The sequence below is a fragment of the Elephantulus edwardii genome, unplaced genomic scaffold, assembly GCF_000299155.1.
Source record: "Elephantulus edwardii isolate Elephantulus edwardi_28Jun2011 unplaced genomic scaffold, EleEdw1.0 scaffold00116, whole genome shotgun sequence".
In the NCBI taxonomy this organism is placed as follows: Eukaryota; Metazoa; Chordata; class Mammalia; order Macroscelidea; family Macroscelididae; genus Elephantulus; species Elephantulus edwardii.
The window spans coordinates 11,152,693-11,180,236 of NW_006399866.1; the positions used below are offsets into that span (position 1 = coordinate 11,152,693).

General features: G+C 35.9%; 2 protein-coding genes across 2 annotated transcripts in view; both read right to left on the bottom strand.

The window, feature by feature from the left end:
* The window catches only part of RABGAP1 (RAB GTPase activating protein 1), a 148,593-nt gene that overhangs the window by 81,946 nt on the left and 39,103 nt on the right, over positions 1-27,544 (bottom strand). The window contains exons 11-12 of the mRNA XM_006892587.1: positions 23,309-23,402; positions 19,359-19,509 (exon numbers count right to left, since the gene is read on the bottom strand). Of these exons, the coding sequence (XP_006892649.1) occupies positions 19,359-19,509; positions 23,309-23,402 (245 nt within the window). The remainder of the gene's footprint in view (positions 1-19,358; positions 19,510-23,308; positions 23,403-27,544) is intronic.
* GPR21 (G protein-coupled receptor 21) lies at positions 4,503-6,481 on the bottom strand. Its single transcript, XM_006892597.1, has 2 exons — positions 6,409-6,481; positions 4,503-5,947 (listed from the first exon to the last, which is right to left on the bottom strand). Exon 2 carries the CDS (start codon positions 5,550-5,552, stop codon positions 4,503-4,505), a length of 1,050 nt encoding a protein of 349 aa, XP_006892659.1. The 5' UTR covers positions 5,553-5,947; positions 6,409-6,481.

Consider the following 27,544-nt stretch of genomic DNA (forward strand, 5'->3'; position numbering starts at 1 on the left):
GGAAAATATCTTCTAACAGAGCAAGAAGGCAAGCAGCTTTAACCCAAGACCACCAGTAAGGTGATAAAGCGTCCTCCCTTCCCCCCTTTACATCTACGCCCCTGTTCAGCATGAAGAAGCCAGAGTTGGCATCCAATTCCCAAATCAATAAGAGAGTTGGTTTAATTACCATTGGAAAATGCTTGTCATTCCTCTGTAGCATCTGGTCCCCACTGGAGCCTCATCATTTCCTTCACCTGCTCCCCCCCACTGACCAAACTCTGCAGCTCGGCAACTGCATCCTGGCCCATCCTCACCCTTCTGCCCCCAACCCTCACCTCCTTGTACCCCCAATATGTTTTTCCCAATAAAAAAAAACACTTGAGATTGCTGTAGGAATGAAAAATGTCAGCTTTGGGGTCAGAAAGGCCTAGATTTGAATCCACTTATTCCCTAAGTAATTCTAGCAACTCTATTCCTCAGTTTCCTCATTAATATAACAACTAATTACTCTCATAAACAGAAAAGATTAAGTAAAACAGTGTTTATAGAATTCTCCTGAGATAAAAAAGGCTCAATTAATATTTATAATAAACTCAAAATGTTTCTTATTGTGTAGAATTCCAACCTCCATTCAAAGGCAGTGTGAGAAGGGCAAAGTATCGTGGAGGTTTTATTATAAACAGATGTCAAGCTAGTGATCCCTGACTGTAAAATAAAGAGATTTAGATAAAATATCTTCTGAAAATCTTGCTAGCTCAAATGCTTCTTTCTAGAATCTTTCCACTATATATGATTCCAAATCTTATATCCCTAATTATATGACTGTTAATTTTTATAGATATTTTCATAAAATCTTGCTTTTCCACATAGACAGTTTATAGGTACTATATGCAAATTGAGCTGAGCTGCTCTCTTAGATGTTATTTTAAAACAAAGAAATTATGCTACCCTTTGAGTATTAAATCATAATATAACATCCATGATAAAAGAGAAAGAGCAATGACATATAAAATCATCTTAAAGAAAATAAGTGAGTTTTAGGTTTGCAAGACAACTAAAATTTTTAATTAGGTGATGATTTATCCTGCTTCTCAAATCTGGAACTACTAAATACTGAGTTTTAAAGATCTTCACGTGGTGAGTACTACATCACAATGGATAGCTTCCTTACATGTAAAAACATCACAGAACAAGTAAGTAGAATTATTTTTATTTGCATAGCACTTTAAAATTTACAAAGTACTTTCACTACTATGATTTAAACTTAATCCTCAATGTAATCTTAAGAGACATGAAAAAATCATTACTTATTACAGAAAAAAAATTAAGTACTTAGGAAACCGACTTGCCCTAATTACAAAACTATTGTTGCTATGTGCTGTCCTATCAGAACTGACTCAAAGCTGACCCTTCAGAGGCTGTAACTCTCACAGGAGGAGGGTGTCCATCTTCTCAGTCAAACAACTGGTGGACTCAAACCACCTAGACCAGGTATTTTTTATTCTCAACTCAAATAATCACCAAATGTTTCTCTTTGGTTATCTGTGTTTTTTTAAAAAGTCAAAATAGTCATTTACAGCCAAAGAAATAGCTCAGGTATTATCTTGATCTGCAAAATATATTACTATAATATAGACTCCATATATACACTCACTTTTTCTTAAAACTTCAGATGCAAAATATATCACTAACTACATAAATTTATGAAGACATCAAAAAAATCTCCCTGTCACAATTCTGTCCTTGTACTATCCCAAACCTGCTCACATAACAAACTTTGATTTACTAACTTATTAATCAAATGTATGATACATAGACGCATGGTAAAAGCAAAATATTCCTACAAAATTACTGTGCACAAAGACGCATGGTAAAAGCAAAATATTCCTACAAAATTACTGTGCACATTTTCAATCAAATCTCCATTAAGTCTTTATCTTTGCTGCTTCATTGTCAAGTTCAAAGATGTGGCCAATGCATTTATATTACACAAATTCAAGTTCTTAATTCTTAAAATGGTGAGACCATTATTCAAGTTAAAATAATACCCTTTATAAAAAGCTCAAAAATAATTACCTAGCAACAAACCTTAAAAAAAGAAAAATACTTCCCAAATGGAATTTTGCTAAGAGTCAACAGGTCTATAAATAAATTAAAATTTTCACTCTGATAGAAACATTTGTTCCTTAAAGAAAAACACACCTTCATTGTGATGACTATATTAAAACCATACAACTTATTAATTTAACTAATACAACCTTATTTCAAAATTTGGTATGAAATAATTTCAACCACATCACCACACGTTGATATCTGTTTAGACATCAGTCATATACCATATAAAGTTAAATGTGCTGGCCTGACAAAATCTAAGGTAACTGAGTCTAAAATACATTCTCCTCCACCCCCATCCTGAACAGGTCAAATTAGTATTTAAGCCAATTTGACAGAATTTAAGTATTACTTAAAAAGAGAACACAATCTATCCAATACATCAGAAAGAAACAGCCTCAAGTCACTTAAAGACTGTGTGACTGATCAGGACGCCTTAATTTTTAAGACACATGTTCACGCACACACATTCAATACCTCCCTATCCCCCAAGAAAATGCCATTTTGAAAATAACAGAATTTGATACATGAGAGAAATCTTAGAGTTTATATAGCACAATGAAGACAAGACACACTAGAAAGAACGATGATATTAAGAACAAGTGTCAGTTTGGGGAGGGACAAGAGCATCTTTATTTTTGTAAAAGAAAAAAAATCACTGAATCTCTTTAGTTTCTACTTTGATTTTACATGGCAACATTCACAGAGATTTCAATGTGGAAAATACTTCTACTAAACTCTGAATCTGGTCCAAAGAAAATGTAGAAAATCTATACACAAAAGTATTTAAGAGACCTCATCTTTCCAGTCATTAAAGAACCAGCTTGATTAGCTATTTCAAGAAAAATCAGAACATTTTCTCGTTCTATCCTAATAAATATGAAAAAAGAATGGAGGGACAAAAGGAATATAAATCCCATTTATTTAATATCAATTTTCTATAAAAATTGACATCTTTAAAGAGCTCATATTATGCTAAGCAAGTTTCAAAAATTGTAAACAATTATTAGAATATCTATGAAAAAGGTAAATTTTGTTTCTAAGGTATTTATCGCCTAAGATAAAGCACTTACAAATATTTTTCAGAATCCAGCAAATAATTTTCCACTTAAAATACAAATACACTTTTAGTACTTACAAATTTTGAAATAGCCCAGAATCAAATTTTCTATTACTAAATAAAGAGTAAGTAACCTTTTGAAAAGAGCCCAGAATTTGGAGTGTGAGTGTTTAAATAAGATTTATTCATTTAAATGTGAAAAATTTAAATAGTATATATGTGAAATTAATATAAGACTGCCTAAAATCTAAAAACATAAGACTCAGTTCTTCATTCAAAAGGGTGGAGGGAAGACTCTAATACATGATGGAAAATCAAAGGCATATCTGGGAGTTATATAAATATTATGTCTTTTCTTGGATTCAGAAAATCATGTCATTTGGGTTTCTTTCATATTCCATCTCACTGAAGACCAATGTCACATTCAGATTAGAATAGATAGCCAAGGGCAAAAATCAAGTAAGTACCCTGAAAATTTACAAAAAACAAAACCTGCAGCAAGTATAGAGTCTCTTGCCTGAAGCTGCTGGGGAGGCTTTCTCTCCTTTTTGAAAAACAAACCTCAGCCAGGAGAACAGGAAAAAAATAAACACAGACTAAGTGTTAAGTCTTCTTTTCCCCCTCAGATATGTATTTCTTTAACTAACTTTAAAAAATTATTTTCAAAAAGCAGTAGCTGCTACTACATTGATTTTATTTAATCACAAAAATACTTCCATTTACTCTATTTAAATTTTGTGCAGAAAAAAGATACTCTACATTTTGGTTTTTACCATTATAAAAATGGCAGCCATCAGTCTTATAATTTAATTTTTTATTTTTTTTTATTATGACTCATTTTGTTTTAAAAGAGAATTCCAACAAAGTTCAAATATTCTCAAATTATGCATACACAAAGGCATGGGCACAAATACTGAAGACAGCAGAGTCACTTCTGGGAAAACATTTCTTTAGGTCTCTGTGAAACTGAGCACAAAGGGAAGCTCAGTTATACATAAACAACATGATCTGAATTATTTCCACTTCACGGTTTGTTGTAACATTCTGAAAGTTTTAAATATTCACATTCAACCTATGGGGATTTCGATTAAGAGAATAAAAATATTTGGCTTTCTAAGTGGCAGTGCTGACAGGCTTACACACACACACACACACACACACACACTTTGGACTTTATTATCTATATAAAATCATTACTGTACTGTAATATTTCCAGTTAAAATAATCAACTGCACATAAGTCCAAACAGTCAGAAAGAACACAGAAAGTCAAAGAAATGACTTTTTATAAATGCTGCAACTTTTCAGAACACACACACACACACGAGTGACCCATCCTTTGGGTCATTTTAGACCTGGCATCCATTAGGGGAGCCTTTGCCCCTAACTACAGTCGAGTCTTTAGGTATGGTTTGACTCACACAAGAAGTACACACGGCCTCTGAGAGGTGCCTTAATCCCTTTTGGAAGACACTGTTGGAGAGACTATAAATAACACAGTTGCAGAAACTGTTACTAATCGCGAGCCAGGTGGTCAAGAAGGATGCGAAGCGGTTGCTGTAGTCAGTTGAGCTCTCCAACAAGAAGTAGATTATATATGGCAACCAGAGGACATAAAACACACTAGTGATTCGGAACAAAACTGTGGCATAGCGCTTATCAGGACAAGATTGCACTTCCTCAGCCTTTCCACTCTGGCTCCCAAAGCGGGCTTGCCTTTCACTGATTTCCTTCGTGTGCTGACGGCATATGCGGAAGATTTTAAAATAGGTGAAGCACATAATGAGGGCTGCTGGGGCATATAACATCATCACGATGAACAGAGTGAAGCTGGGGTTGGTATGCCAGGACTCCGCACACCAATGAAATACATCTCCGTGATAGCCAGGTTTGCCCCAGTGGAAAAAGGCTGGCAGGAATACCAGGGTGGAGTACAGCCAAATCAGTAATATACACAGGCGCAGTCTCCAAGGGGTGATCAGGGTATTATAGGTTAAAGGTCTTGTGACAGCAATGTATCTGTCAATGCTGATGCACGCCAGGCAGGCCATTGAGACACTCTTTAGAACTGATACTACAAAACCAAATACCTGACAAGTCAAGGACTCTTCTACTGGAAGTGGGAAATAGAGGAGTGACAAAGAAGGGACTAGGCAGCTAACCCCGACCAAAAGGTCAGCATAAGCCATGGTTTGTATAAAATAACTTGTAGTATGGTGGTTCAACAAAGGTGAGCAGTGAAATACAAAAATCACAATGATATTACCAAAAATAATCAATATGGTTAGAAAGACGATAATCAACACTTCTAAAAAGCAAAAACTGCCAGTTTCCAAAGAATCAAATGTCAAGAGGCAAAAGGGGCGGATGCTCTGATTACCATCCAAGGTGAAGTTCATCTTGAGCTCAGGAGTGATCTTTCACTTCATGCTGCCGCTTGGCTGCTGCCAGCAGTTCAAAGTAGCAGCTGCTGTCATGGCGGTCAGCTTTGTATGTGTGTAATATATCAGAGGAGCTTTAGTCCCTGTGCTCCTGATGCTGCTGCTCTGGTGCATTGCCTGCAGTACAATTTCCCTTTAAATCCTTCTTGGAATAGTGAGAGCCAGCAGCAGTTGTCTGGCCAGTCCCAGATGTGGCCAGAGTGGTAGGTTCACCAAACATACAGCAACAGGGAAGTAAGGCAAACTCTGGGGATAATGTCTTCAGACCAAGTGAGGGCAGAAGGAAGGGGCAGAAGAGAAGGGAGGAAGATTAGGAGCTTCAGCAGGAGTTGTAATGAATATCCTCTAAAGAGCTGATAGAAGAAAAGGAGAGAGCATTTTACACTTTGTATCTAACACGCTAATAAAAAAATAAAACCAAACAAAAATAAAAAACCCCCGGCTAGTTCAGGCTGGCAGCACCCTTCCCACCAGATACCCATGACTATCCCATGTGGTATTCCACATCATTGGTCCTCACTCCACCAAGGAGGCAAAGCACCATCAAATTTTCAAAATAAACATAAAACGAAATCAATCTCAGTCAAATGATCCATTCCTACCCCTTTTATTTTAGCCACTTGAAGGGGAGGGGTGGAGAGAGAAAATGCTTTCTTTTTTTTTATTACCTCAATATTTGTGAAAACATTTCACACTAATTATCACTAATAAAATTCACCAAGATAGCTTAATTTCATTGATTATATGTAACATTTTGCCTCTCTAAAAATATTATAAGAGGATTTGTCTGTTTAGCTAAATTTCAATGTGTTACCTGTAATTGTGTACGCTGTAATCCAAACAAAAGCCACAACACATCTTTAACAGAAAGCCTTGAAAAGCAGGAATGTGCTTCAGCTCCGATGACTGCAGAACTGAGACAGAGAGGGAGGGGATAAGGAGTAGGAGGGGAAAGAGAGTGAAGACAGGGTTTTGGAAAAGGAAGAAGGGGGAGGGGAAAGAAAACTCATGTATATACACACTGGCATCTTCAGCAGCTCATTAGAATGTATTATCAGAGAAGTGCTCCCAGATTTGTGGACTAGGGGCAGGGGTTGTGGGGGAAAGACATGGAGTGACTTAAGATGCCTACAGTGCAACGTTGCTATGTTTACTTTTCTTTCTAAAACTTCCTTTTAGCAGATGAGCAGATTTCAGACTGTTAGCAGAAAGGGTAGTAACAGAATAGCACTGGCACAAGTTAAACTGAGACTTACTGCCAAACAAGAGAAACGTCTATTTTCTTGCTGGATTTTGCCACAGAATAGAAAGTAGTATCAAAGACTGAAACATGTATAAACAGTATATGTCAACTGAAGAATTCTACTATAATAAGTTCTAACTATAAAGATTAACATTCAGATTTAACTTTTCTGTCTCATCATTCACCAGATATTGGTCACTATTAATAAAACTGAAATTAAATCCATTACCATAGGGTTGATTCAATTTCATACGGACACTATAGGGAAGGGCAGATAAAGCTGTAATTTTTTTTTCAAAGTAGCTACACTAAATCTCCTGCAATATTAAGAAAGATGGCAAAAATACAGCAAATTTTTAAAATCAGATTTTTAAGGGAAAAATAAAGACAATTTCATCCATTTTCAATCTTACAAAAATGACACTGTTCTGTATTTCACACTATGCTATAGTTTTGAGAAGACATTTGCTTCCCACTTACAATTTTGTTAAGTTATATGCAAATATAAAACTAAAGATGAAAAAATAAACATCATTTCTACCCTAGCTTGAAAATCATAGGATATTTCATGGTAGAAGTTAAATTTTCCTTTGTTTCTAAAACTAGACAATCCTGTTTGTACCTATTTCAAATAATGAAAACTGGATTTACATTGTGGCTCTTCTGCTAATGTCATAAGCAATGACAATTTACAGCTAACTGGGAGTAGGGTGCTGTGGATAATGTATATATCCACAGCATTTCTTCCTCCTCCAAACTCTTAACTCTTTCTAAATAAAGTTCTTTGACACACCACAATACAGTGACATCATCACTTATCAACATTCCAGGAAGTCTGCTTATTTGACAAGGAGACTGTATGTTTTATACACATGCTTTCTCTCTGCAGGCAAGGTCACCCACAATCAGAATAAATGAATTACATTTTAAGATCTGAAGCACTGTTTATCATATGAAGGCAAGGAACTAAAAAATTTGCGTCAGCACAAGTCTAACATTTCTACTTGACAAGTCTCACTAGGAATATACAACAAAGTACAGTACATTATGCTTGAAATTAGGATGATAAACCCTACTCCACAGGCTTTTTGAGGATTATAGAAGACAACTGCCTAAGAAGAGAAAATGGGATATGGAGGCACAGGGGCCCTGAGAGTCTTTCTGAAAGGGCCAGAGGGAATGAAAATAGCACAGCCCCTCACTGTCACAGAGCAGAAAGCAGATGAAAAGCCCGTAGCCCAGCCCTATGGTGCTTCTCGAGCCACACCAGCAGCAAGAGGTTTATTCATTGTTGACTCATAGATTTTACCCATAGAGGGGTAGAGAGTAAGAGTGGGTGAGGTTTATCAGGGAAGTAAGTTGGAGAGTGGAGAGTCAGAGAAGATCACCCAATTCAAATCCAAGTTTTAGTTCAGCAGTCCCAAGACAGATTAACAGCAAAACACAATTTCTTAATTAGTAAATGACCTAACTTCACTTCAGCAACATAAATTCAAGCCTCTGGTTTACTCAATTATCTGGCAAGGTTTGCCTCAGAGCAGTTTAAGTCAGCTTCTCCTTAAGCATCCAGCAAGAACAGCAAAATCCTTTAACTGTGGCCTTTATCTCAAGGTTTCTCTAATTGTACTTGGCACAGTTTCTTCATATGAATACCAAAGTCTCTACAACCATCACCAGGGTCCTACTCTCAACGGGGTCTTTCTCTAGTCTCCCTCAAGTCTTGCTGCCCAGTGTGGGAAGCTCTCACTCTTTTTCTCTCTTATCCTAGTCTCACAGCCGTTGATGATTTGCAAAATCATGTGTCTGCAGTTAAGGTAGCTGGAGACTAGAGGTGGCTAAGGTAATGGCTAAAAAGCCAATACCACAACAACATATATAGGGGCGGTGGGATGCGCACTCACCTCAAGGCGGCATGGAGTCGTTGACTCACAAAAAAAACCCAAACAAACCCCCAAAACCAAAAAAAAAAACAAAAAAAAACAAAACCAAAAACATATATAAAAAGTTAGCAAAAACACCTTCACTCACATCTAACTAAAACTGCTTTTCCAAATGGCCAGAATTTCTACCAACCTATTATACCATCAATACATAATGCTGTATTAAGGTCTTGCTATTCTGAGTGCTTAAGTGTTCCTCTCCTAACTTGTCCAGCTCAAAGGCACAACAGCCTCTTAGATGCATTTTGTTATATACTCATCAAGTACTTTTGAGATTACAGGAATTCAAGGCAGTAAAAGTACCTATAAGGAAGAAATGTGAACTGACAGAAATTATTTCCTCTAATTTTTCTGTGGAGGTTTGTAACCCTAGCATATACTCTTCTTTCCATCTATAATTTGCCCAGTAGTCATATCTTCTCCACCTAGATTCCCTGTGACATAAAAAACATATTAATTCAAAATAAAAAAAAATTATCAAATGAGTATATCATATTTTTTCTCTTCAATATTTTCTGTGGGGGCTGGTGTGCAATGGCTGCAAACAGCAACTCCTTAGTAGTGTTAGCAGCCTGTTGCATGTATGGGTTGCCTTGAGGGGCTTTGGAGACCACCCTTGGCTGTGCTCCCATTCATGCTTCTGAACACATACACTCACCTTGACTACTCCTCTTCTCCCTCTTAAGCCATCAAGTTTTGGGTGTCAAGTTCTACAATAGCCTTCAATTCATTTCCCGTTTTTCAGTTTTTAATTCTTTTCTATAAGTCATATTAATTCTCAAGTGGAATTCTACTTTATTTTTTTAACTATTCATTTCTATATCTAACTATTTAAAACCACAAGTTTGATTACAGATTACATTGTTCAAAAGAGTTGAAAGTTCCTCATTGCTTGCCCAATTTGTCCTCACTATTCCACTCTACTCTCTAAGCACCATAATCCTGCAGCCAAACCACGCTATGCACTATTTTACACATGTTTCACAGACTTTCCGTACTCACCGAGTGCTTTTTATTAAGAATAAGAGTTAGAAAATTCCAGTAAATGGAAAAAACACTCATCAATGCCATGAGTCCTAATTTTTTTCACTTATTATTTGTTAATCTGAGTCTTCTCTTACATATTCTTATATTCATTTATCTCTGATTTCCCATATACAAATTTAGATAATAAAATACATATTTACATAGGATGAGAGCTTCACAATGACACAAATATAATAAAGCAAGTCATTACATTATTATCGATAGTCTAACAGTTATTCTCAACTTCATTTTTATATTAGCAAGACAATTTAGGTACTATAAAAATACTCAACTATACTGCACTGAAACAGATGAGGGAGTGAATAATTTAAAAGAGATGTATGATAGGGTTATTATGGTTATCACAAGAGTCCACAATTAAGGTTGCATAGTTCAAATTATCTTCCTGTCAAACATTCTTCTAGATAGTATAGCACTGGTCTGTGCGTTGCTGTACAGGGATAACTCGTGGTTGCTGTGATGCTGAAGCCTGTGACAGTGATATGCCAATCGTGGTAATGGGCACCCATGGTGGACAGTGTTGGCTGGAGCTTCCCAACTAATTCAAGCCTGGAAGGGCATCCACTTTCAAAATGGCTTGCCTCCGGAAACTCTATGTACGAACAGTGCTCAGGCTGTTCGTTCATAGGGTCGCTATGAGTTGTCTACGACTCATAAACAACAACAGTGGAATGTACTTGGGGCGGTGAGAGGGGACTGTGTACCAGGGAAGGAGTGTTTCTTTTACTTTTGAAAGAGAGGAGCGAACTGGGGGGAGCAGGGGAAGGGCTGGGCGGGGAGAGAAGTGCAGCAATGAATGAATGGAAATCCAAAATCTCTGTAAATGTTCATTAAAATTATTTTCAAAAAATATTAAAAAAAATTCAGGTGGAATAGACTCAAGGTAAAAAAAATATATAAATACTCAACTAGAGAACTATTAACATAGGGGGGGAGAGTAAATTAATATCCTCTCAAAACTCCCAAAGACCAATTTCCCCCTGAAAATAAAGGATTTATTCTTTTGAGCACTCGTGGCTTAATGGGTAAGTATATGTGCTGATAACCCAAATGTATATGGTTCTAATTTATCAGCTGCTCAGTAGGAGGAAGTTGGGCAATTTCCTCCTTTGTGATTTCTAGCCTCTGAAAACTCAGTGGATAGTCAGCTGGATCAACTGCAACTGGATAGCAATGCAATTTTTAAAAATATATATATATATATGTAAGGGTTTTTTTGAGGGGGAGAAGGCAGAGTATGTATGTACAACTTAACTCTGACATAATTGTTCCATACAAAGGAAAAAAAATTGTATGGCACAAAATCATACAATATAGCTCTTAGAATAGACATTTATAATGCCAGTATAAAGGAATACTATATATACCACATAAAGAATCTTTAAAATTGACATCTTTTTAAAAAATATAATAAAAAAATACACAAAAGATATAAAGAGGTAGGTCACAAAACAAATAGTGAAGTGCCTCTTTTCCAAAAGGCTCCTTCAAACAATAAATCTTGTTAGGCAGCAAAATCCCTTGCAGGCCATGCCTACCAATTACCCTGTGGACTACAAAGAGTCATGTTCAGCATGGTACAGCTAAATAAAGGACGAACACACACATACTTCACGTAATGCCAACCTTTGGGTATAGCATAGGATGTTATGAACTAAAGAAATAATGGCATCATGCACACAAAAAATTAAATACAGTTAAAATGAATACTGGCTGTAAGGTCCAACTGGTATTTTCCCAAATTGTACCTCACACACATTTTTTTTTGAGAAGTAAATTGTAAATAATGAAATTACATAGGGAAAAGAACTCGTTTACAATACATGCTACACTTTGATCCAGCAACCATGCTGTGATATTTCACAAAAATAAAACTTCCATTATTTTAAGTGTTCACATTAATAAAATAGTGTATAAAGAAAGACCAGAAGCTTACCAATAGGAGTATGGCTAAGGAAGACTACATCAAAAAAGCAAACAAAATAGGTAACTGCAACTCACAGTAACCCTAAACACAGCATGATGATCAGGTATTACCCTCAATCTATGCTGTGTTTAAGCACACTGTTGTAGTCAACCTGTCAATCTGATTAAGGTCTTCCTCTCCTTTGATAATTATCTATTTGTTTGGGTAAAAAGTCCTTTTCTGGACCCCTTCCTCTGAAAAACATGCCAAAGTATGTGAGATGAAGCCACTGCCATCCCCATCATTGCCTCTAAGGAGCATTCTAGTTACACTTCTTTCAAGACAAAGTTGTTGGTTTTGTTGGCAGTTCATGATATGTTGTTGTTGTTATGTGCTGTCAAGTCGCTTGCGACTCATAGCAACCCTATGTACAACAGCCCTAAACTGTCCTCTGTCCTGTGCCAATTGCAATGTCTCCGACACCCATCCCGATTACCCCAGTCACTGAATCAATCCACCTCATAGAGGGCCTTCCCCTACTGTGCTTCCTCCTCCACCCTACCAAGCATGATGTCCTCTCCAAGGACCTGTCCCTCCTTACAACATGTCCAAAGTATGTTAGACAAAGCCTCAGAATCCATGTCTCCAAGGAGCAGCCTGGTTTAATCCTCTCCAGGATGAATCTGTTTGTTTTCCTAGCAGTCCATGGTACCCTCAATACTCTTCTCCAGCACCACAGCTCAAAGGCATCGATTCTCCTTCTATCCTCCCTAGTCATTGTCCAACTCTCTGAGATAGTCAATATTTTTCACCAATAGCACAATTTAAAGATATCAATGTTACTTATGTATTACTTATTCACTGTTCAACCTTCATGTGCAAATGAGGTGATTCACACCATGGCATGGGTCAGTCAAAGTGACATTCCTTTTCTTTTGCACTTTAAAGAGGTCCTCAGCGGCAGCTTGTCCAATGAAGTATATCATTTGATTCTTTGTCAACTGCCTCCATGGGGGCTGATTGTGGAGCCAAGGAAATCATTGACAACTTAGATCTTTACTTCACTTATCAGGATGTTGGTCCGACTCTCTTTAAGAAACACCTGATACTCACTGTCAAGGGCATCTACAAATTACTGAGGAAAAATAATGTAAGTTTGAAGATGAAGGTGTGCCTGATTCAGGCCACAGTCTTTAATCACTTGCTAGCCTTCTGAGAGCTAGACAATGACTAAAGAGGACAGAAGAAAAATAGATGCCTTTGAGTTACGGTGTTGAAAAATAGTACTTCATTATCTTATGGACTGCCAAAAGAATAAACAGAGATCTAGCTTGGAAAAAGTACAGATAGAGTGTTCGTTGGAGGTTAAGGATAGTGAAGTTTTGTCTCACATACTTGGGGTACATTGATAAGAGAGGCTATTCCTTGGAAAAGAAGACCATGCTTGAAAAGACAGACTCAGGGAGCTCTGGTGGCCTAGTGGCAGGAAGCTGCACTGCAATCCCAGAGGTGCATGGTTCAAATCCATCAGATGCTCTGCTGGAGAAGGAGGTTCAATCTCCTCCAGTACCAATCAGATCTGATTTGATGGTACACACATAAAGATAATAAAATAAATTAAAAAAAAAAAAAAGGTAGAGTCAGTGAAATAAGACAGCTTTCAAAGAGATGGACTGACACAGTGTTTGCAGCAATGAGCTCAGTGTGTCAGAGATGATGAGGATGGCACAAGACAGGACAAGATTCAGATCTGCTGTTCATAGGGTTGCTATTAAATCCAACTCAATCTGTAGGTACCTAACGAGAAAAACCACATTTAAATGTAATACTTTGCTCTGTCTTAATGAGCTGTCCTTTGAAAACATCTATTCAGCTCTCTTCAATATTTCTTCCGTTCACTTAATTTTCTCTATGTTTAAGAGTAACTCTTAGTCTCTTCTAACATTAATTTTAGTCATTTCTCTCTTGTGTTTTAATGACCTTCTGCTTTCTTTTTATCTCATGTTCTTGATGTCATCTCATAACTCATCATATCATTGTTTTATAGCATGGAATCAAAACCAACCCAGAGCTGACTCCCCAGTGGGTCTTCAGAGATGCACACCCTTTAAGTACACAAAGAGATCAATATTATTGTTTGTTGTTTTGTACTGTAGAGTCCACTTAGCGATAGTGACCCTAAGAACAATCACTCTGAACCTTGCCCTATCTTGACCCAATTTCACTGTCTCTGACACACTTGCCCCCATTACCACAGACACTGTGTTGACACATTTCATCCAGGGTTTTCTTCTCCTGAGCTGACCTTCCCTTTTCCAAGCATGATGTATTTCTCTAAGGACTGACTGATCCTTCCTGGTCACATGCCCAAAGTATGTGAGACAGAGCTTCAAAATCCTTGCCTCCAAGGAGCAACTTGGTGTCACCCTCTCCAGGACAGACCTGTTTGGTTTCTTGGCAGAATATTCTATGGGATGCTCAATACTCTTCTCCAGCATCACAACTCAAAGGCATAAATTCTTCTGCCATCTTTAGTCACTGTCTAGCTCTCAGAAGCAAAGCAAGTAGTTGGGAAGACCACGGCTTAGATCAGGTGCACCTTAGTCTCTAGACTGACATGGTCACTCTTCAGTACTCTGGAGAAGTCCTTAAGAGTAGACTTTCCCAAACCAAAACATCTTTTGATTTCCTGACTGCTGGTGTCAAGAGTGTTGACTATGAACCTGAACAAGATGAAATGGTTAACAAGATCAATATGTTCTCTATCTTGATGCTGCCAATTGGCCCAGTGGCGAGAATTTTTGCTTTCTTGATGCTGAGATGCAATCCATACTGAGGATTGCAGTCATTAATGTTCTGCAGCAAATGCTTCAGTTCTTCCCAATTGTGTCGGCAAGCAAGGCTTTATCATCTGCATAACACAGGTTGGTGATGAGTGTTCCGCCAATCCTGATGCCACATTTGTCCTACCGAATGATCTATTCCAAATACAGACTGAAAAGATATGGAGAAAAGGACACATCCCTGATGCACTCCTATCTTGATTTTAAACTGCAGTGTTTCCTTGTTCTGTTTATATAATTACATCCTGGTCTAAGTATAGGTTTTACACGAACACAACTGGGGATTCCCAGAACACTCATCTTTTGATATCCTGACTGCTAGTGCCAAGAGTATTGATTGTGGATCTGAGCAAGATGAAATTGTTAGCAACCTCAATCTCATCTCCATCTATCATGATGCTGCCAATTGGAGCTATTATTATTGCTATACTCGGTCTCTTTTAGATTCCTACTACCAATGTAAAACCAAAGATCTTAAAAAGTTTCTATTTTAAAATGGAGAATAGTAAAAGGCCTGAGTACTTCTAAACCAATTCTACTGCTTATAGAAATAAGTATTACCTTTAAAAATTATATGTATATTTTTGACCTTTCAGTAATCTCTCTCTCACTCACACACACGTGTGTTTGTGTGTATGACCTTTCAAAAGTATGAAATACACATACTAATTAGTTGTTCTTGGACTAAATGATGTATGTGGAAAAAAGTACTACATAAGCTTCATAGAAGATAGGATTGATAAGTTAAAAAATTTTAACAAAAGCCTTTATCATATTTATTTGCAAATTAATTATTTTGGTCTTTTTAAGTCAAGTCACTTTGCTTTAAATTTAGCTTTTGAAGATGTTAAGCAAAAACATCTCTATGAATAAACGTTTCCAAGTACAAAGTATATCGCTGACAGAGAACTCATGTTCATGATACCTAATTCTTACAAATTAGTGTTATATACATAAATAAATACAACGAATTAATAATGTTGACCTTCCATCCATAGCCTCCCACTTTGTGGAAGTATTTATTGTATTAAGGAGATAGGATCAGTGTAGGATATAAGCCTTACCCTACAATACTTTCTCTCTCTTGGGATACATGTTCCCCTGATAAATGGCATTGAGCTGTTGCAACTGACAGTCTGTAAGATCCCGGACTATCGCTTACCAGTCTTTGCAACACTGGCCTAAATCACCCACAGTCGCATGAGCAATTTCCCTGATGGAGTCTGAGTTTTTGTTGTTGTTTTTTTTTTTTTTTTAAATTTTTTTTTTTTTTAAATTTTTATTATTTTTGTGTGCATGTACCATCAAATCAGATCTGACTGGTACAGGAGGAGACTGTCCCTCCTTACCCGGCTGAGCATCTGGTGGATTCGAACCATTCACCTCTGGGATTGTAGTTGCAGCTTCTTGCCACTAGGCCACCAGAGCTCCCCTGGAGTTTGAGTTTTTTGAGCTCTTCCAGTGAACTACAGAACCCAAAGACACAGACAGGGGTATAAGAACTGAACAGAAGAGGAATGGTTAATGTTAGAAATGATGGAACGGTACAGCAGATGTTTGGGACGAACCATCTTTTAGTAAACAATCTGGTATTAATCTTAGAACAAATTGGAATCACACACACACACACACACACACACACCCCTATCATCAATATTATCTGCCATAATAGAAACTTACTTCCATTTGTAAAAAAAAAAAAAAATCTCTTTAGGTCCTAAATACATGCATAGCAATAAAAGCTTAATATGAAACACAGTATGATTAATATGATTACAACATACATAAGACTTTAAAAGAGTATGAGATTTTCTTCAGATCCAATCTTTTACACATAATGTAATTATTGAATTCCTATTTTAAAGACAGATGCAACATTCTTATGGGACCAGAAAATGAGAACTGTGATGGTTAAGACTGTCTGTTAACACAATGTTAACACTGTGTACTCATAGTCCTCTGTAGGTTATAATTCTTACTTCTATTATGTTAATAAGGCAGTATTAGAAGATTAGAAGTCTTATCTGATAAAAGGAAATTTCCTAAAGGGATCAAACCTGTTAAGATCTTAACTGGCCTTATCTGAATAAGGGGAGGTCTCCTTAGGGGTGTGACCTGCCTGGTATCTCTGGAATCTGGCAAAAAGCTAGAGAGCTCTCCCTCTCATTTTAATCTAGAAAACTCTTACTCTAATCTGTGTCTGGCTATCTGGTCTCCAAACTTGAGCCTGTAGCCTGCTGTGAACTTAGTAACTTTTGACTCAAAATATCGAAAGACCAGAGTGCTGTATTCCTGCTCTCATACAATGTGTCAGTCTCTGAAGGTGGCTGTCTTTACCTGGGATGCCAGCCTTGAAGCTAGCAGCTTCCAAAGCACTCTGACTTCTTGTCTTTGGATTCATTAGCCCTTTCGAACAACTATAAGTATTGAGTATAAGTATTTTAAGTATTCCTTGAAATCAATCTCCCTCATTCTCCATATATGTGTAGACATACACATACATAAAATCAAAGTCTAATTGATTTGCTTCTCTAGAGAACACCACCTAAACAAATGCTGCTGTTTTACCATCAAGTCATAACTGACTCATAGCTCATTTTCAGAATTTTCAGAGGCAATACATCAAACAGGATGAGACTGTCTATCTTTCTCCTGTGGAACATCTGGTGACATTAAGACGCCTGCTAAGCAGAGCCTCAAAAATAAGGGTTAAACTCTTTTATCATTTTAGGCAAACATAAATGAATTTAAAAGAAGAAATATAAAAATAATGCTACAACCGAGAATTATGCATTCCAAATATGAGCTGCCAACAAAATATCAACAACCAAGTGTAACTCTGCTAAATGTATGTTATAGTCTCATTCTTCGAAGGTTCTGTTCAATGTATGAAATTTTCTATACCCTTCCATGCCTGGAGACCTCTTTGCTGGAAACCAGATCATATTTTATATTCCTGGTAAAGACCCCTCTCTTCTCCAAGCAGAATGAATCACTTATTTTTATGGCTTCTAGCGTGTGCTATTTTAGACGCAGTCTACAATAACTGCTAACTTTTTTAAAATTTGGGCTCTCAGTTCCAGCGTTGTAGTTATTATAATAAGCATTCATAAATAATTCTATCAACAGAATGGAGGGAATCAGAATATTCACTCTTATTGCAATAAGAAAATCATGTCTGGAAATAAGATGATTAGAAGGAAGATTAATATTCAACATTTAAAAATAATTTTCTATGAGCAAAGAAAGAACCCATTTCAGTGCCAAACACTGTTCTTCTTAAAGGTATTTTTTAAGTAACATCTTTATGGAAATATTATTCATCTTATATAAGGGTTTAACACTTCTTAAAGAAACGGTATCATTTTCATTACAATGTAAAGTTCTCAACCATTACAGAGGGTTTTAAATCCACTCATAATCTAGGTTTAGGATTACAATTCACTGGAGAAACTGTTTCCTATAGATAAACACTTAAAAGAATGTTGAAAATAATACACCAATGTTAATCAAATTACTATTCAAACAGTGAAATAAACTAAACATCCAAAAAGTGATAAAAAGACAAATAAAATAAGGTACAGCTATACAATGGAATACTATTTAGCCATAAAGAGAAATGAGTTGTAATATATAATCAATATAGACAGACCTTGAAAACATTTGCTGAGTGATTTATGTTTTTGTGAGGAGACAAAACCCTGTAGGATCTCACTTAAAACAGACAAATGTATAAATATTAAAGTTTACTGGTGGTTACTAGAAGTGGATAAGGTGCTCTGGTGGTCTAATTATACAAAGCTGTGCTGCAATCCCAAATGCACACAGTTCGAATTCACCAGCAGCGCCACAGGATGGATAATATTCTCCCGTGCAATTAAATGCGTCTGAAAACCCACTGGAAGATCACCTATGATTCAGTTCTGACTCAATGGCACACAACAAATGTAGACAGGAAGGAGGGAACAGAGGAGACACAACACTTAGAGGACACTGAGTCTGTTAAAGGTAATGAAAAAAAATTGAGGAAATTGATGACTAAGATGGTTTAACATGACAAACATAATGTCAATGAATTGTACATATCAAGAAATGTTGTAATGGTGAATTTAGTTATATAAACACAAACATATATATATACTCACACATGCACATATTTGCCATCAAAAAAATAAAAATGAATGTTGAAAACCAGTAACATTTGCAAAAAGGCAACAAATACTGCCTACAGTTTGCAGAAAACTTGCTTAAATCCGCAGACATTTGTATAAGTTAATTTTTGCTGCTTCTCTTGGAAAAACATGTGGAATGTATGAATTTGAGAAAGAGATATGATAAAAATGTTAAGTGTTTCACTTCAGAGAAAAAGTAAAAAAAGAATTGGTTTAAAATTACAGAATTATGTTCTTTCAAGTGCAGAAAATTAGAACTAGGTTTACTCTACCAAGATCATATTTTTATAAGATGTGAACGAATCAAAATAAGCAAAGTTTTACACATTACACAGGACAACCTGATATGTCAAAATATGTAACTAAAATAAAGAAGAAATTAGATTCACAACAGGCTAGAGGACATCCTTTGCCTTTGAAGTGAAGTCACCCAAGAAAGCAAGTCTAAGGCCTTTCTCCTTTACACTAACATAAAAGCGAACTTTGGATTAAGAGTAGGACATTACTATTCATAGAGTAAAAAAACCCAAATTACGAAAACTCTTAGAAATCATTATTTCCATTAAAAAATCTCAAAAGATATTAATGGTAAAACTGAATACCATTCTCTTACCTTTGTGATAAGGATTCGGTATTTTTCTACCAGGTGGTCATTGTTATGACAGCCAGCTAGTAGCTGCCAAACTTCTCCCCGAAGAGCTTCAGGGACACCGCTTCTTACTAATGATGACAACTGCTTTGGTCTCACACTTAAATTGAGATGCCTGCAAATAAAGCCCAAACCCTTAAATGTACAGAACAATTCTCTAATGATTGTCATTTTTAAAAAAATTCTACTAACTGGCTTAGAAAGACCTAATAAAGTGACATATTACCAAACAAAAAGAAAATGCCGTATGATTAGATATAGCCAAGATAATTATGAAGACCCGGGTGATGTAAACTGGTAAGTGTTTGATTACTAGCTGAAATGCTGATGGTCTGGATCCACCCAAAGGTGTATGAGAAGACAGGCCTTGAAACCCTATGAAAGAGCTGTGCCAGTCTGCAAACATGGGCACCGTAAGTTGAAATCAACTCAACAGAAACTAACAACAAGAAGTTAACTATGAAAGATTAGATGAAGGAAAGTAATAATCTACACTGATTATGTAATAATCTTTTTACTAAGGATCTTCAAATACACGTCTTTCTTAAAAATCAAAACTGGAAACTGTAGAAATCAAACCATATGGTTATAGTTTATATAAGAAATAGAAAATATCAATCTGTCAAAAGCATAGTCAAGACTTGGCCCTACCTAAAATATTAAGAATGTAATTAATTAAGAATTCTTAATAAATTAAGAATGTAATTAATATGCTCTGAGTAAAAATATTGAGGTATGTTCTAAGCATTTTTAAACAGGATGTAATTGACTTCGTTGAATGAATACAGTGGGTAAGGAAGTGTCTATTGTGTTGCAGTACCATCAAAATAAGTTATTGAAGTCTGTTAAGCTTCACTTAACTCATCAAAAAAATATGGAAAAAACTTGTCTTGTAATTGTGGCATAAATTTATAAAATGCTTCTGCATCACAATACTACACATGAGCATTACAACAATCATCCGAGGTAGGTATTGTTATCTCCATTTTCACAGATGGACAAAAAGCTCTCAGTGTCAATGAAATGGTAATTTTTCAACTCAAAAATAAATGAATATATTATGCATTACACGATAGTTGTTTTTCATATTTATGAACTACTATTATTGTATTTTGGAAGCAGGAGTGGCATCCACTTCTGTTAATAGCTTGCCTCCGGAAACCCTACGAACCTGTAGAAAGGATGAAAAGTCACACAAACGTTGAGGACTTTTTATTCATAGGGTCGCTATAAGTCACCTATGACTCAATGGCACTTAACAACATCAACAACATTATTGCATTAATAAACAGAATCTTGAAACGAAAAAGCTCTTTGACTGTTAGATTTAAGCAAGGTATTGATATCGTATGAAGACCTAGATAAAATTATAAAAAGGTCCAAGAATTTTCTTAAAATTGCTCAAGATTTCTAGAATACTGCACAATTTATTAAAAAAAGTGAAAATGTTGTGATGCTGGCAACATAATGGTAATATCTAGTATCATCAGGGTTTCTTTTAGCTTTTTTTTTATTAATTTAAATGAACATTTACAGAGATTTTCGATTTCCATTCATTCATTGTTGTGTATCAATAGTTTTATAAAAAATACCTTTTACTGAACACAGCCACCCTCCCGTTTAATGTATATGGTTCTTTTGCACTCTAAAGAAAGAGTGGAGTAGTTACAATAAAGATTATTGGCCCACAAAATGGGAAATATTTATTATTTACACCTCTCCAGAAAAATATATCACTTCCTACGTAACTTATATTGTTATTATATGCCATCAAGTAGACATCAACTCACAGCTGACCCTCCAATGGGTTTCCAGAAGCTATAAATCACATTGATGGAGGCTGTCCATCTTTCTCCCACTAAGTAGCAGCTAGGTTCGAACTACCAGAGAGGAACTTTCTTGAGATTTAGGTTAGGGTTAGTTATACAGCTTCTTCATCTATCAAGTGGGTACTAGTTTGTTAGATAACTGTAAATGAGATAGCATACAAAACTTTAAGGTGGTGCCTAGTACACAATTCATCAGTTTTTACTAGCATGATATCTACTTTCTATATGAAGAAACATACTCAGAATAGTTAAGTGATTAGCCCAGTGATCTAGCCACAGCCTAGAATGAACAGAGAGAGAATGTGAAGGCAGATTTACCAGGCCTTAAAATACCATGATAATGTAATTTTTCTCATCTAGAGAATATTATAATAATGTAAAAAGATATGAAATGAACAAGACTACAAGATCATCTGAACACATGACTGAAACTAGCAACACCAGTGTCAAACCTTCTGAAAATAGTTTAGACAGATGGTCTAGTGGTAAGAAGCTGTACTTCAATCTCAAAGGCATGCTGTTCAAATTCACTGGCTAGTCTGAGGGAGAAGGATTGGCAATTTCTTCCTGTGCGATTTGTGGCCTCTGAAAACCCACTGGAAGGTCAGCTATGAGTTGATTCTGACTTGACGGCACACAACAACAACATACTCAATTTGGAGGATGGAAAGACGAACTTGACTTAATTAAATCAACAACTGAATAAACAAAACTTGGTAATAAAACCAATTCCAAGTCATTGTATAAACTAGTGGATTATCTAATAAAACCTAATTCTAGAGTCTACATTCTTTATCTAAATCCTTTTTAGCACAAGCATGTTACACGTCTGTTTTAAGAGCACAAATCTTTTTAGACAGGTAAAATTGGTGCCAGCAGCACCCTGAACACTACAAACTCACTGAACTGAGAATGTAACAGTGATTACAACATAAGCAGGTTTGTCTCTTGACTTCTAAAGAAACCCTGAACATGTATGAGAACAATTTCCCTGGGGTTCTTTGCAGAGACCATTTACTGAAACCACTTGGGTAAACCCAAGCCAGGCTTTGTATCGCTTTCTCCTCAAGTGCAAAATTGACATTTTCCAAAGTAAAGAGTGTTCTACCAAAAGAGTGTAGAACACTATGAAATGCCTACTTGTGGTCCTACCCCTTAAAGGCATTTTAAAAGATTTTTTAAAAAAATTGCTGAGACACAATTTTAGTAAGAATAAAATGATCCAACAGTTCAAACTTCACAGTAAAATCAAACCCAACAGTTAACAAGCCCACAACTCTAATAACCAGAGAGTGAGAAATAGTAGTGTATTTGCATCACTTTCAAGCTAAGCTTTTTTCAGTATATATTTACTTCTTTATAGGAGAAAGAAATGCTTCTCAACCTAACTTAACAGAATGTGTCTAGTCCTATTTACAAATACTGAGCTGACAGGAAATAGTTCATTTATTAGTGTTAGTAAGAAAAACAACTAGTACAACTAGTAATTCATACTGTGCTTGAGAAAAGCTGCTCTGCCACTCTAAGTATGTAACACAGACAAGGACAAACTATCTGAGGTGACCACTATAACCCTGCATGAGAGAGTCCTCCACACTTCCTGGATTGTTCCGTATTAATACTGGGCAGTGAGTAGTTCCTAACCACTTCTCCAGAAGCAGCTGGTTTATTTGGCTGAGAGCAGCTCTATATTCTTCAGATATTAACAGTTCATCTTTGGGAGCAGACAGTCTAAGGAGGCTCTGGATAAACTTTAACTGGCAACTTTTCTATCAGAAGTCAAGTGCTTAACTCTTCGTGCTACTGAGGAACTCCTAGTCCAAAAAAGGGTTATTTTCCCCATTATTCCTCCCATAAATTTCATGTTTAGATACTTTCTTTAGCAATGATAATTTATTAGTTTTTAAAAAATTGTTTCTAAATCTCTACTACCACAACTATGAAGCTAGAAAAAGATAAAGACACTAGATTGTGCACATTAGGCTTAAGTTTCTATTACTGGTTTTTTGAGGCTAGTTAAAGAGTTTTTATCCATAAAACACAGACTCGTAGATAAAAGGAAATATAGTATTTTATTTAACTTACCATTTTGACAGTAGTTCTCCCCAGGTTTCAAGAATTTTTTCTGCACATTCTTTGGATACATCACCAGATCCACTCAAGAGAGGTTCATCATTATCTAGTAAATAAAAAGCATTAAAAAAAAAATACCAAAAAACCAAAAACATGGCTTTGTAAAATCTGACAAATGACATGGTAATGTAAGAGTCAAATCGGAATTATTTGACCGGGAGCAAAAAGACATTCTTTCTCTTAACACAGGCATTAATGCTAAGAAAATAAAAATGGTTCTACATGAAATATAATTTCTATTTTCTTTTCTTTTGGTATATGCCTATATTATATTGGATACAGAGAAGAGTTATTTATTTACATACTCACTGGACTAAAAATAGAAAGTGGTATGTCTCCTCTTTCTTTTTCTTTTATTTTTTTTTCTCCTCTTTCAAGGTAGACAGTTTTATGTGTGAAAATAAATGATAGCTGTCATTTATCCAGAAGCTTTGGTGGCCCAGTGAGTAAGGAGCTGTGCTGCCAACGAAAGGGCAGGTTAGCTTCTCCAAGGGAGAAAGATGGGCTGTCTCTTCCCATGTAATTCACAGTCTCTGAAAATCCTGGTGGAGGGTCAGCTAAAAGTCAGTTGCAACTCAAAAGTAAATAACACCAACAGCATATAGGAAAGCTAGAAATATTCTTATCTCACAAAAAGAACAGAGAATTGTTGAATAAACACTGTACATGTATAATATTTAAATGCATGTTAACATGCTTATATAATACATGGATAAGCTGCAGCACAAGAGCCTGAGTTCACGCATAACTGGGGCCCCAGCCCACTGCAGGCTGCCCTTTTAACCTCAAGTGTCACTGTAGTGCAATTAAAAAACAAATAAATAAAAATTATCAAGAGTGGGATCTTATTTTTATATCTTTGTTAGAGAACAGAATGGAACCCTAAAGAAACCATAACCGCCACCCAAGCAGATATATGCACACCCACAGTTATTGTGACTTTGTTCACAATAGCAAAGAACTGTAAACAACCTAGGTGCCCATCAACAAACGAATGGACAGAGCAGCTGTGGTATATTCACACAACGAAATACTACACAGCATTGAAAAACAAGTAACTCATGAAATATTATTCAAAATGGATGACCCTGGAGGACATTATGCTGAGTGAAATATTTTAGTCACAAAAGGACAAATAGTGCCCAGTGCCATTGTTGTAAAATGACACTGACATCAGGGTTGGGGGGAGACAGAGAAAGACGGGATAAATAATGCATACTGTATTGAAACAGATGAGAGAGAGAACTGTTTAAAAGGGATCTGTGATTACATATTATTGTCATGACAGAAGTCCAAAGTGAAGGCTGCATAGTGGAGTGGACTTGGGGGGGGGGGGAATGAAACAACTTTTCTTTCACTTTTCAAAAAAAAAAACCAAACTGGGGGGAGGGGTGGGCATAGAGAAAAGTGTAACAATGAATGAGTGGAAATCCAAAATCTCTGTAAATTTTCATTAAAATTAATAATAATAAAAAAAAAACAGACTGGAGGCAACTAGGTCAAGACATTAACAATTACTGCCTCCAAGTGATTAAGTCATGATTATTTTCTCTCTCCTCCTCTTTCTATGACTTTCTTGATTTTCCACAATAGAATACACAATTTAAAACAAGCACAAAACATAAAAACATATAAAAAAGGAAGAATAATTTAAAACTTAATTCAAGTAATTAAAGGAAATTCTAAAAAGAATCTGTATTAAGACGGTAAAAAAAATGAAACAAATAAAGGGACAAAGAGCTTAACAAAGTGGATATGGACTAAGATAACTACTTAAACTTCCCTTTGTTAGACATTCAGGAATTTTACAGGGTTGGAGTTTTTTTTCTGCAAGAAATATGGGTATGAATATCATGGAAGTGATATTTTTATAAACATATACTATCATTTCAAGTGAATTATGAGCACAAGGGTAGATTTCCTGCCTTTCTAGTGTTTTGTTTTGTTTCTTTAAAAAAGCATTACTTTAAGGCTTTTGAAACTTACTGACAAACTGCCTTTTAAACAGGCTTTACTACTTTCCATTAATTGTATAAGAGTAGTTGATTCTATGTGCCATCACTGACGTTACTTCCTATTTCAACCTTCCTAAACCAAGTCCAGATGCTCCAATTATTGCATCATGAATTTGCATCCTTATTGGAGATAGGACACATTGTAGAGTTCTGGTTTTGAACACTAAGAAAGCTATGATGATTATTATTAAACTCCACATTACAATGTCTTGCACATTATCATCAGTTCTGATGGTCCTGAGAGGGAAGAGGAAGGACTGAGTAAAACTGAGAAAAAGTCTATATGTGGATCCTCTTTAATTGGAGGAATAGGGTAAAGAGAAACGTTCAAGGGCACTAAAATGAACTCTTCAACTTGACTAACTTGTCAGAATGGTTCTAGTTCCTAATCCCTGAAATACTTCTATTCTCATTAAAATATAAACATTTGGAACACAACTCTATAGGAAAATGAAGGCTATCTAAAAATGGGTAAAATTTACAAGTGATGGAGCTTACTTCAAAAAGATTAGAAAGACGTATCTTACAAAATAATTTCTTTTGTATTATGAACGTTTCTAACAAATTTAGATAACAGTAGCTTGAAATCTGTTGACAATCTCATCTGCTTAAGGCCTGGATGGATATGGAAGGACCCTAGTTTAGAAGGCTCTTTCTAAATGCTCCCTCTTTCTATAATTATTTGCAGAAATGCCTTGTGGTTAAGAAAATTCTCAGTAGAATTGTAGCCATTAACTCTTAGGGAAAAACAGATCAAACTGATAGATTTTTAGATGATTTTCTAATTTTTAGATAGATGAGAGAACTAAAGATCCCTTGGCTATACAGTCCTTTTCACAGTGGCAACTCTCCAGTCACTCAGCCTTTACTATGGTATGGGACCTAGGAGAGTTCTCATTCTGCAATATTTACAAAGCACCTACTTTGTCATCAAGTCTTTTCTAATGCATAGTGCCTCTGTGTATAACTGAAGGAAGCACTGCCCGGTGCTGAGCCACCCTCATAAATGATGCTGTACTTGTACCCACTGTTGCAGCCACTATGCCAATCATGCTGTATTATGCAACACAAACAACGTACTTAGCCCACTGTCTACCGTATATTACGGAACTAGTATTGGCAGCCATTAACAGTAAATTAGAAAGTCAATATTTGTTCTGCAAGTCTCAAGAGCACATGTTACACAAAGATTATATTAACAATGGGATGATATGATCTAAGAGCCATCAATTCCACCTCTCTTTACTTTAACAGGTAATTTAAATTGGCTCTTTAAGCTATTTTAAATTTTTTTAACATAGAAAATGTTTTAATTATAGCACATTTTCTTCCTCCCTTAGTAGCCCTCCCTACAATGCTCTCCTTGTTCCAGATTACTGTCATACTCTTTAGGATATTTTTAAATTACATCTTTGATTTCTCAACAGTTGATATATCTGCCTTCTAGCGATGATGACAGAATAAAATGAAAGTATGGACTCACAGATCTATATTCAAATCACAACTGTGTTACTATCTAGCTGTGTAACCTTGAGCAAATTATTTCACTTCTCTGAGACTTGGTTTTCTCATACAAAAGAGGAGGATAATAACAAATCCTACTACTTAGGACAGTTAGTTGTATTATGTAAGATAAACAAGGTACTTGGAATAGTGTCTATAATTTATTATGGCTCTAGTATTGACTATTAACAGTAAATGAGTAGGTCAAAATACTTTTTCTTCACTTGGAAAAATATTTACATGAGGATTTAACAAAATCAGGCAGACCTGTCACCTCCAAGTTTATTTCTTTGCCCAGAAATGCTCAGATCAGCACACCTGCGTGAATTCTCCTTGCACTTTAAAGTCCTTGCTCAAAAACACAGTCACTATGTACCTCACCAAATTCTCCACAATGATTTCAAGAACGCTTGAGAATCTCAAATAAACACATTACATATGTGACCTCCTATCATAAGCTGCTTTTAAGATTTGAAAATACCTCAAAAGGTTTTACTTTTCCCATGCCACTTCTATTTCTCACTTCAGTTCATTTTAACAAAGAATAGGAGACTGACAAATTATTCCTATTCGTCCAATTGTTATATGATTCATAGCTGACCACCTCCAGTGGGTTGTCCAAGGCTGAAAACCGCAAGAGAGAAGACTGTTCATTATTCTAAGACCGGCA

Coding starts and splice junctions, on each gene's coding strand:
- GPR21 (XM_006892597.1), bottom strand. CDS start 5,552: ATGAACTTCACCTTGGATGGTAATCAGAGCATCCGCCCCTTTTGCCTC.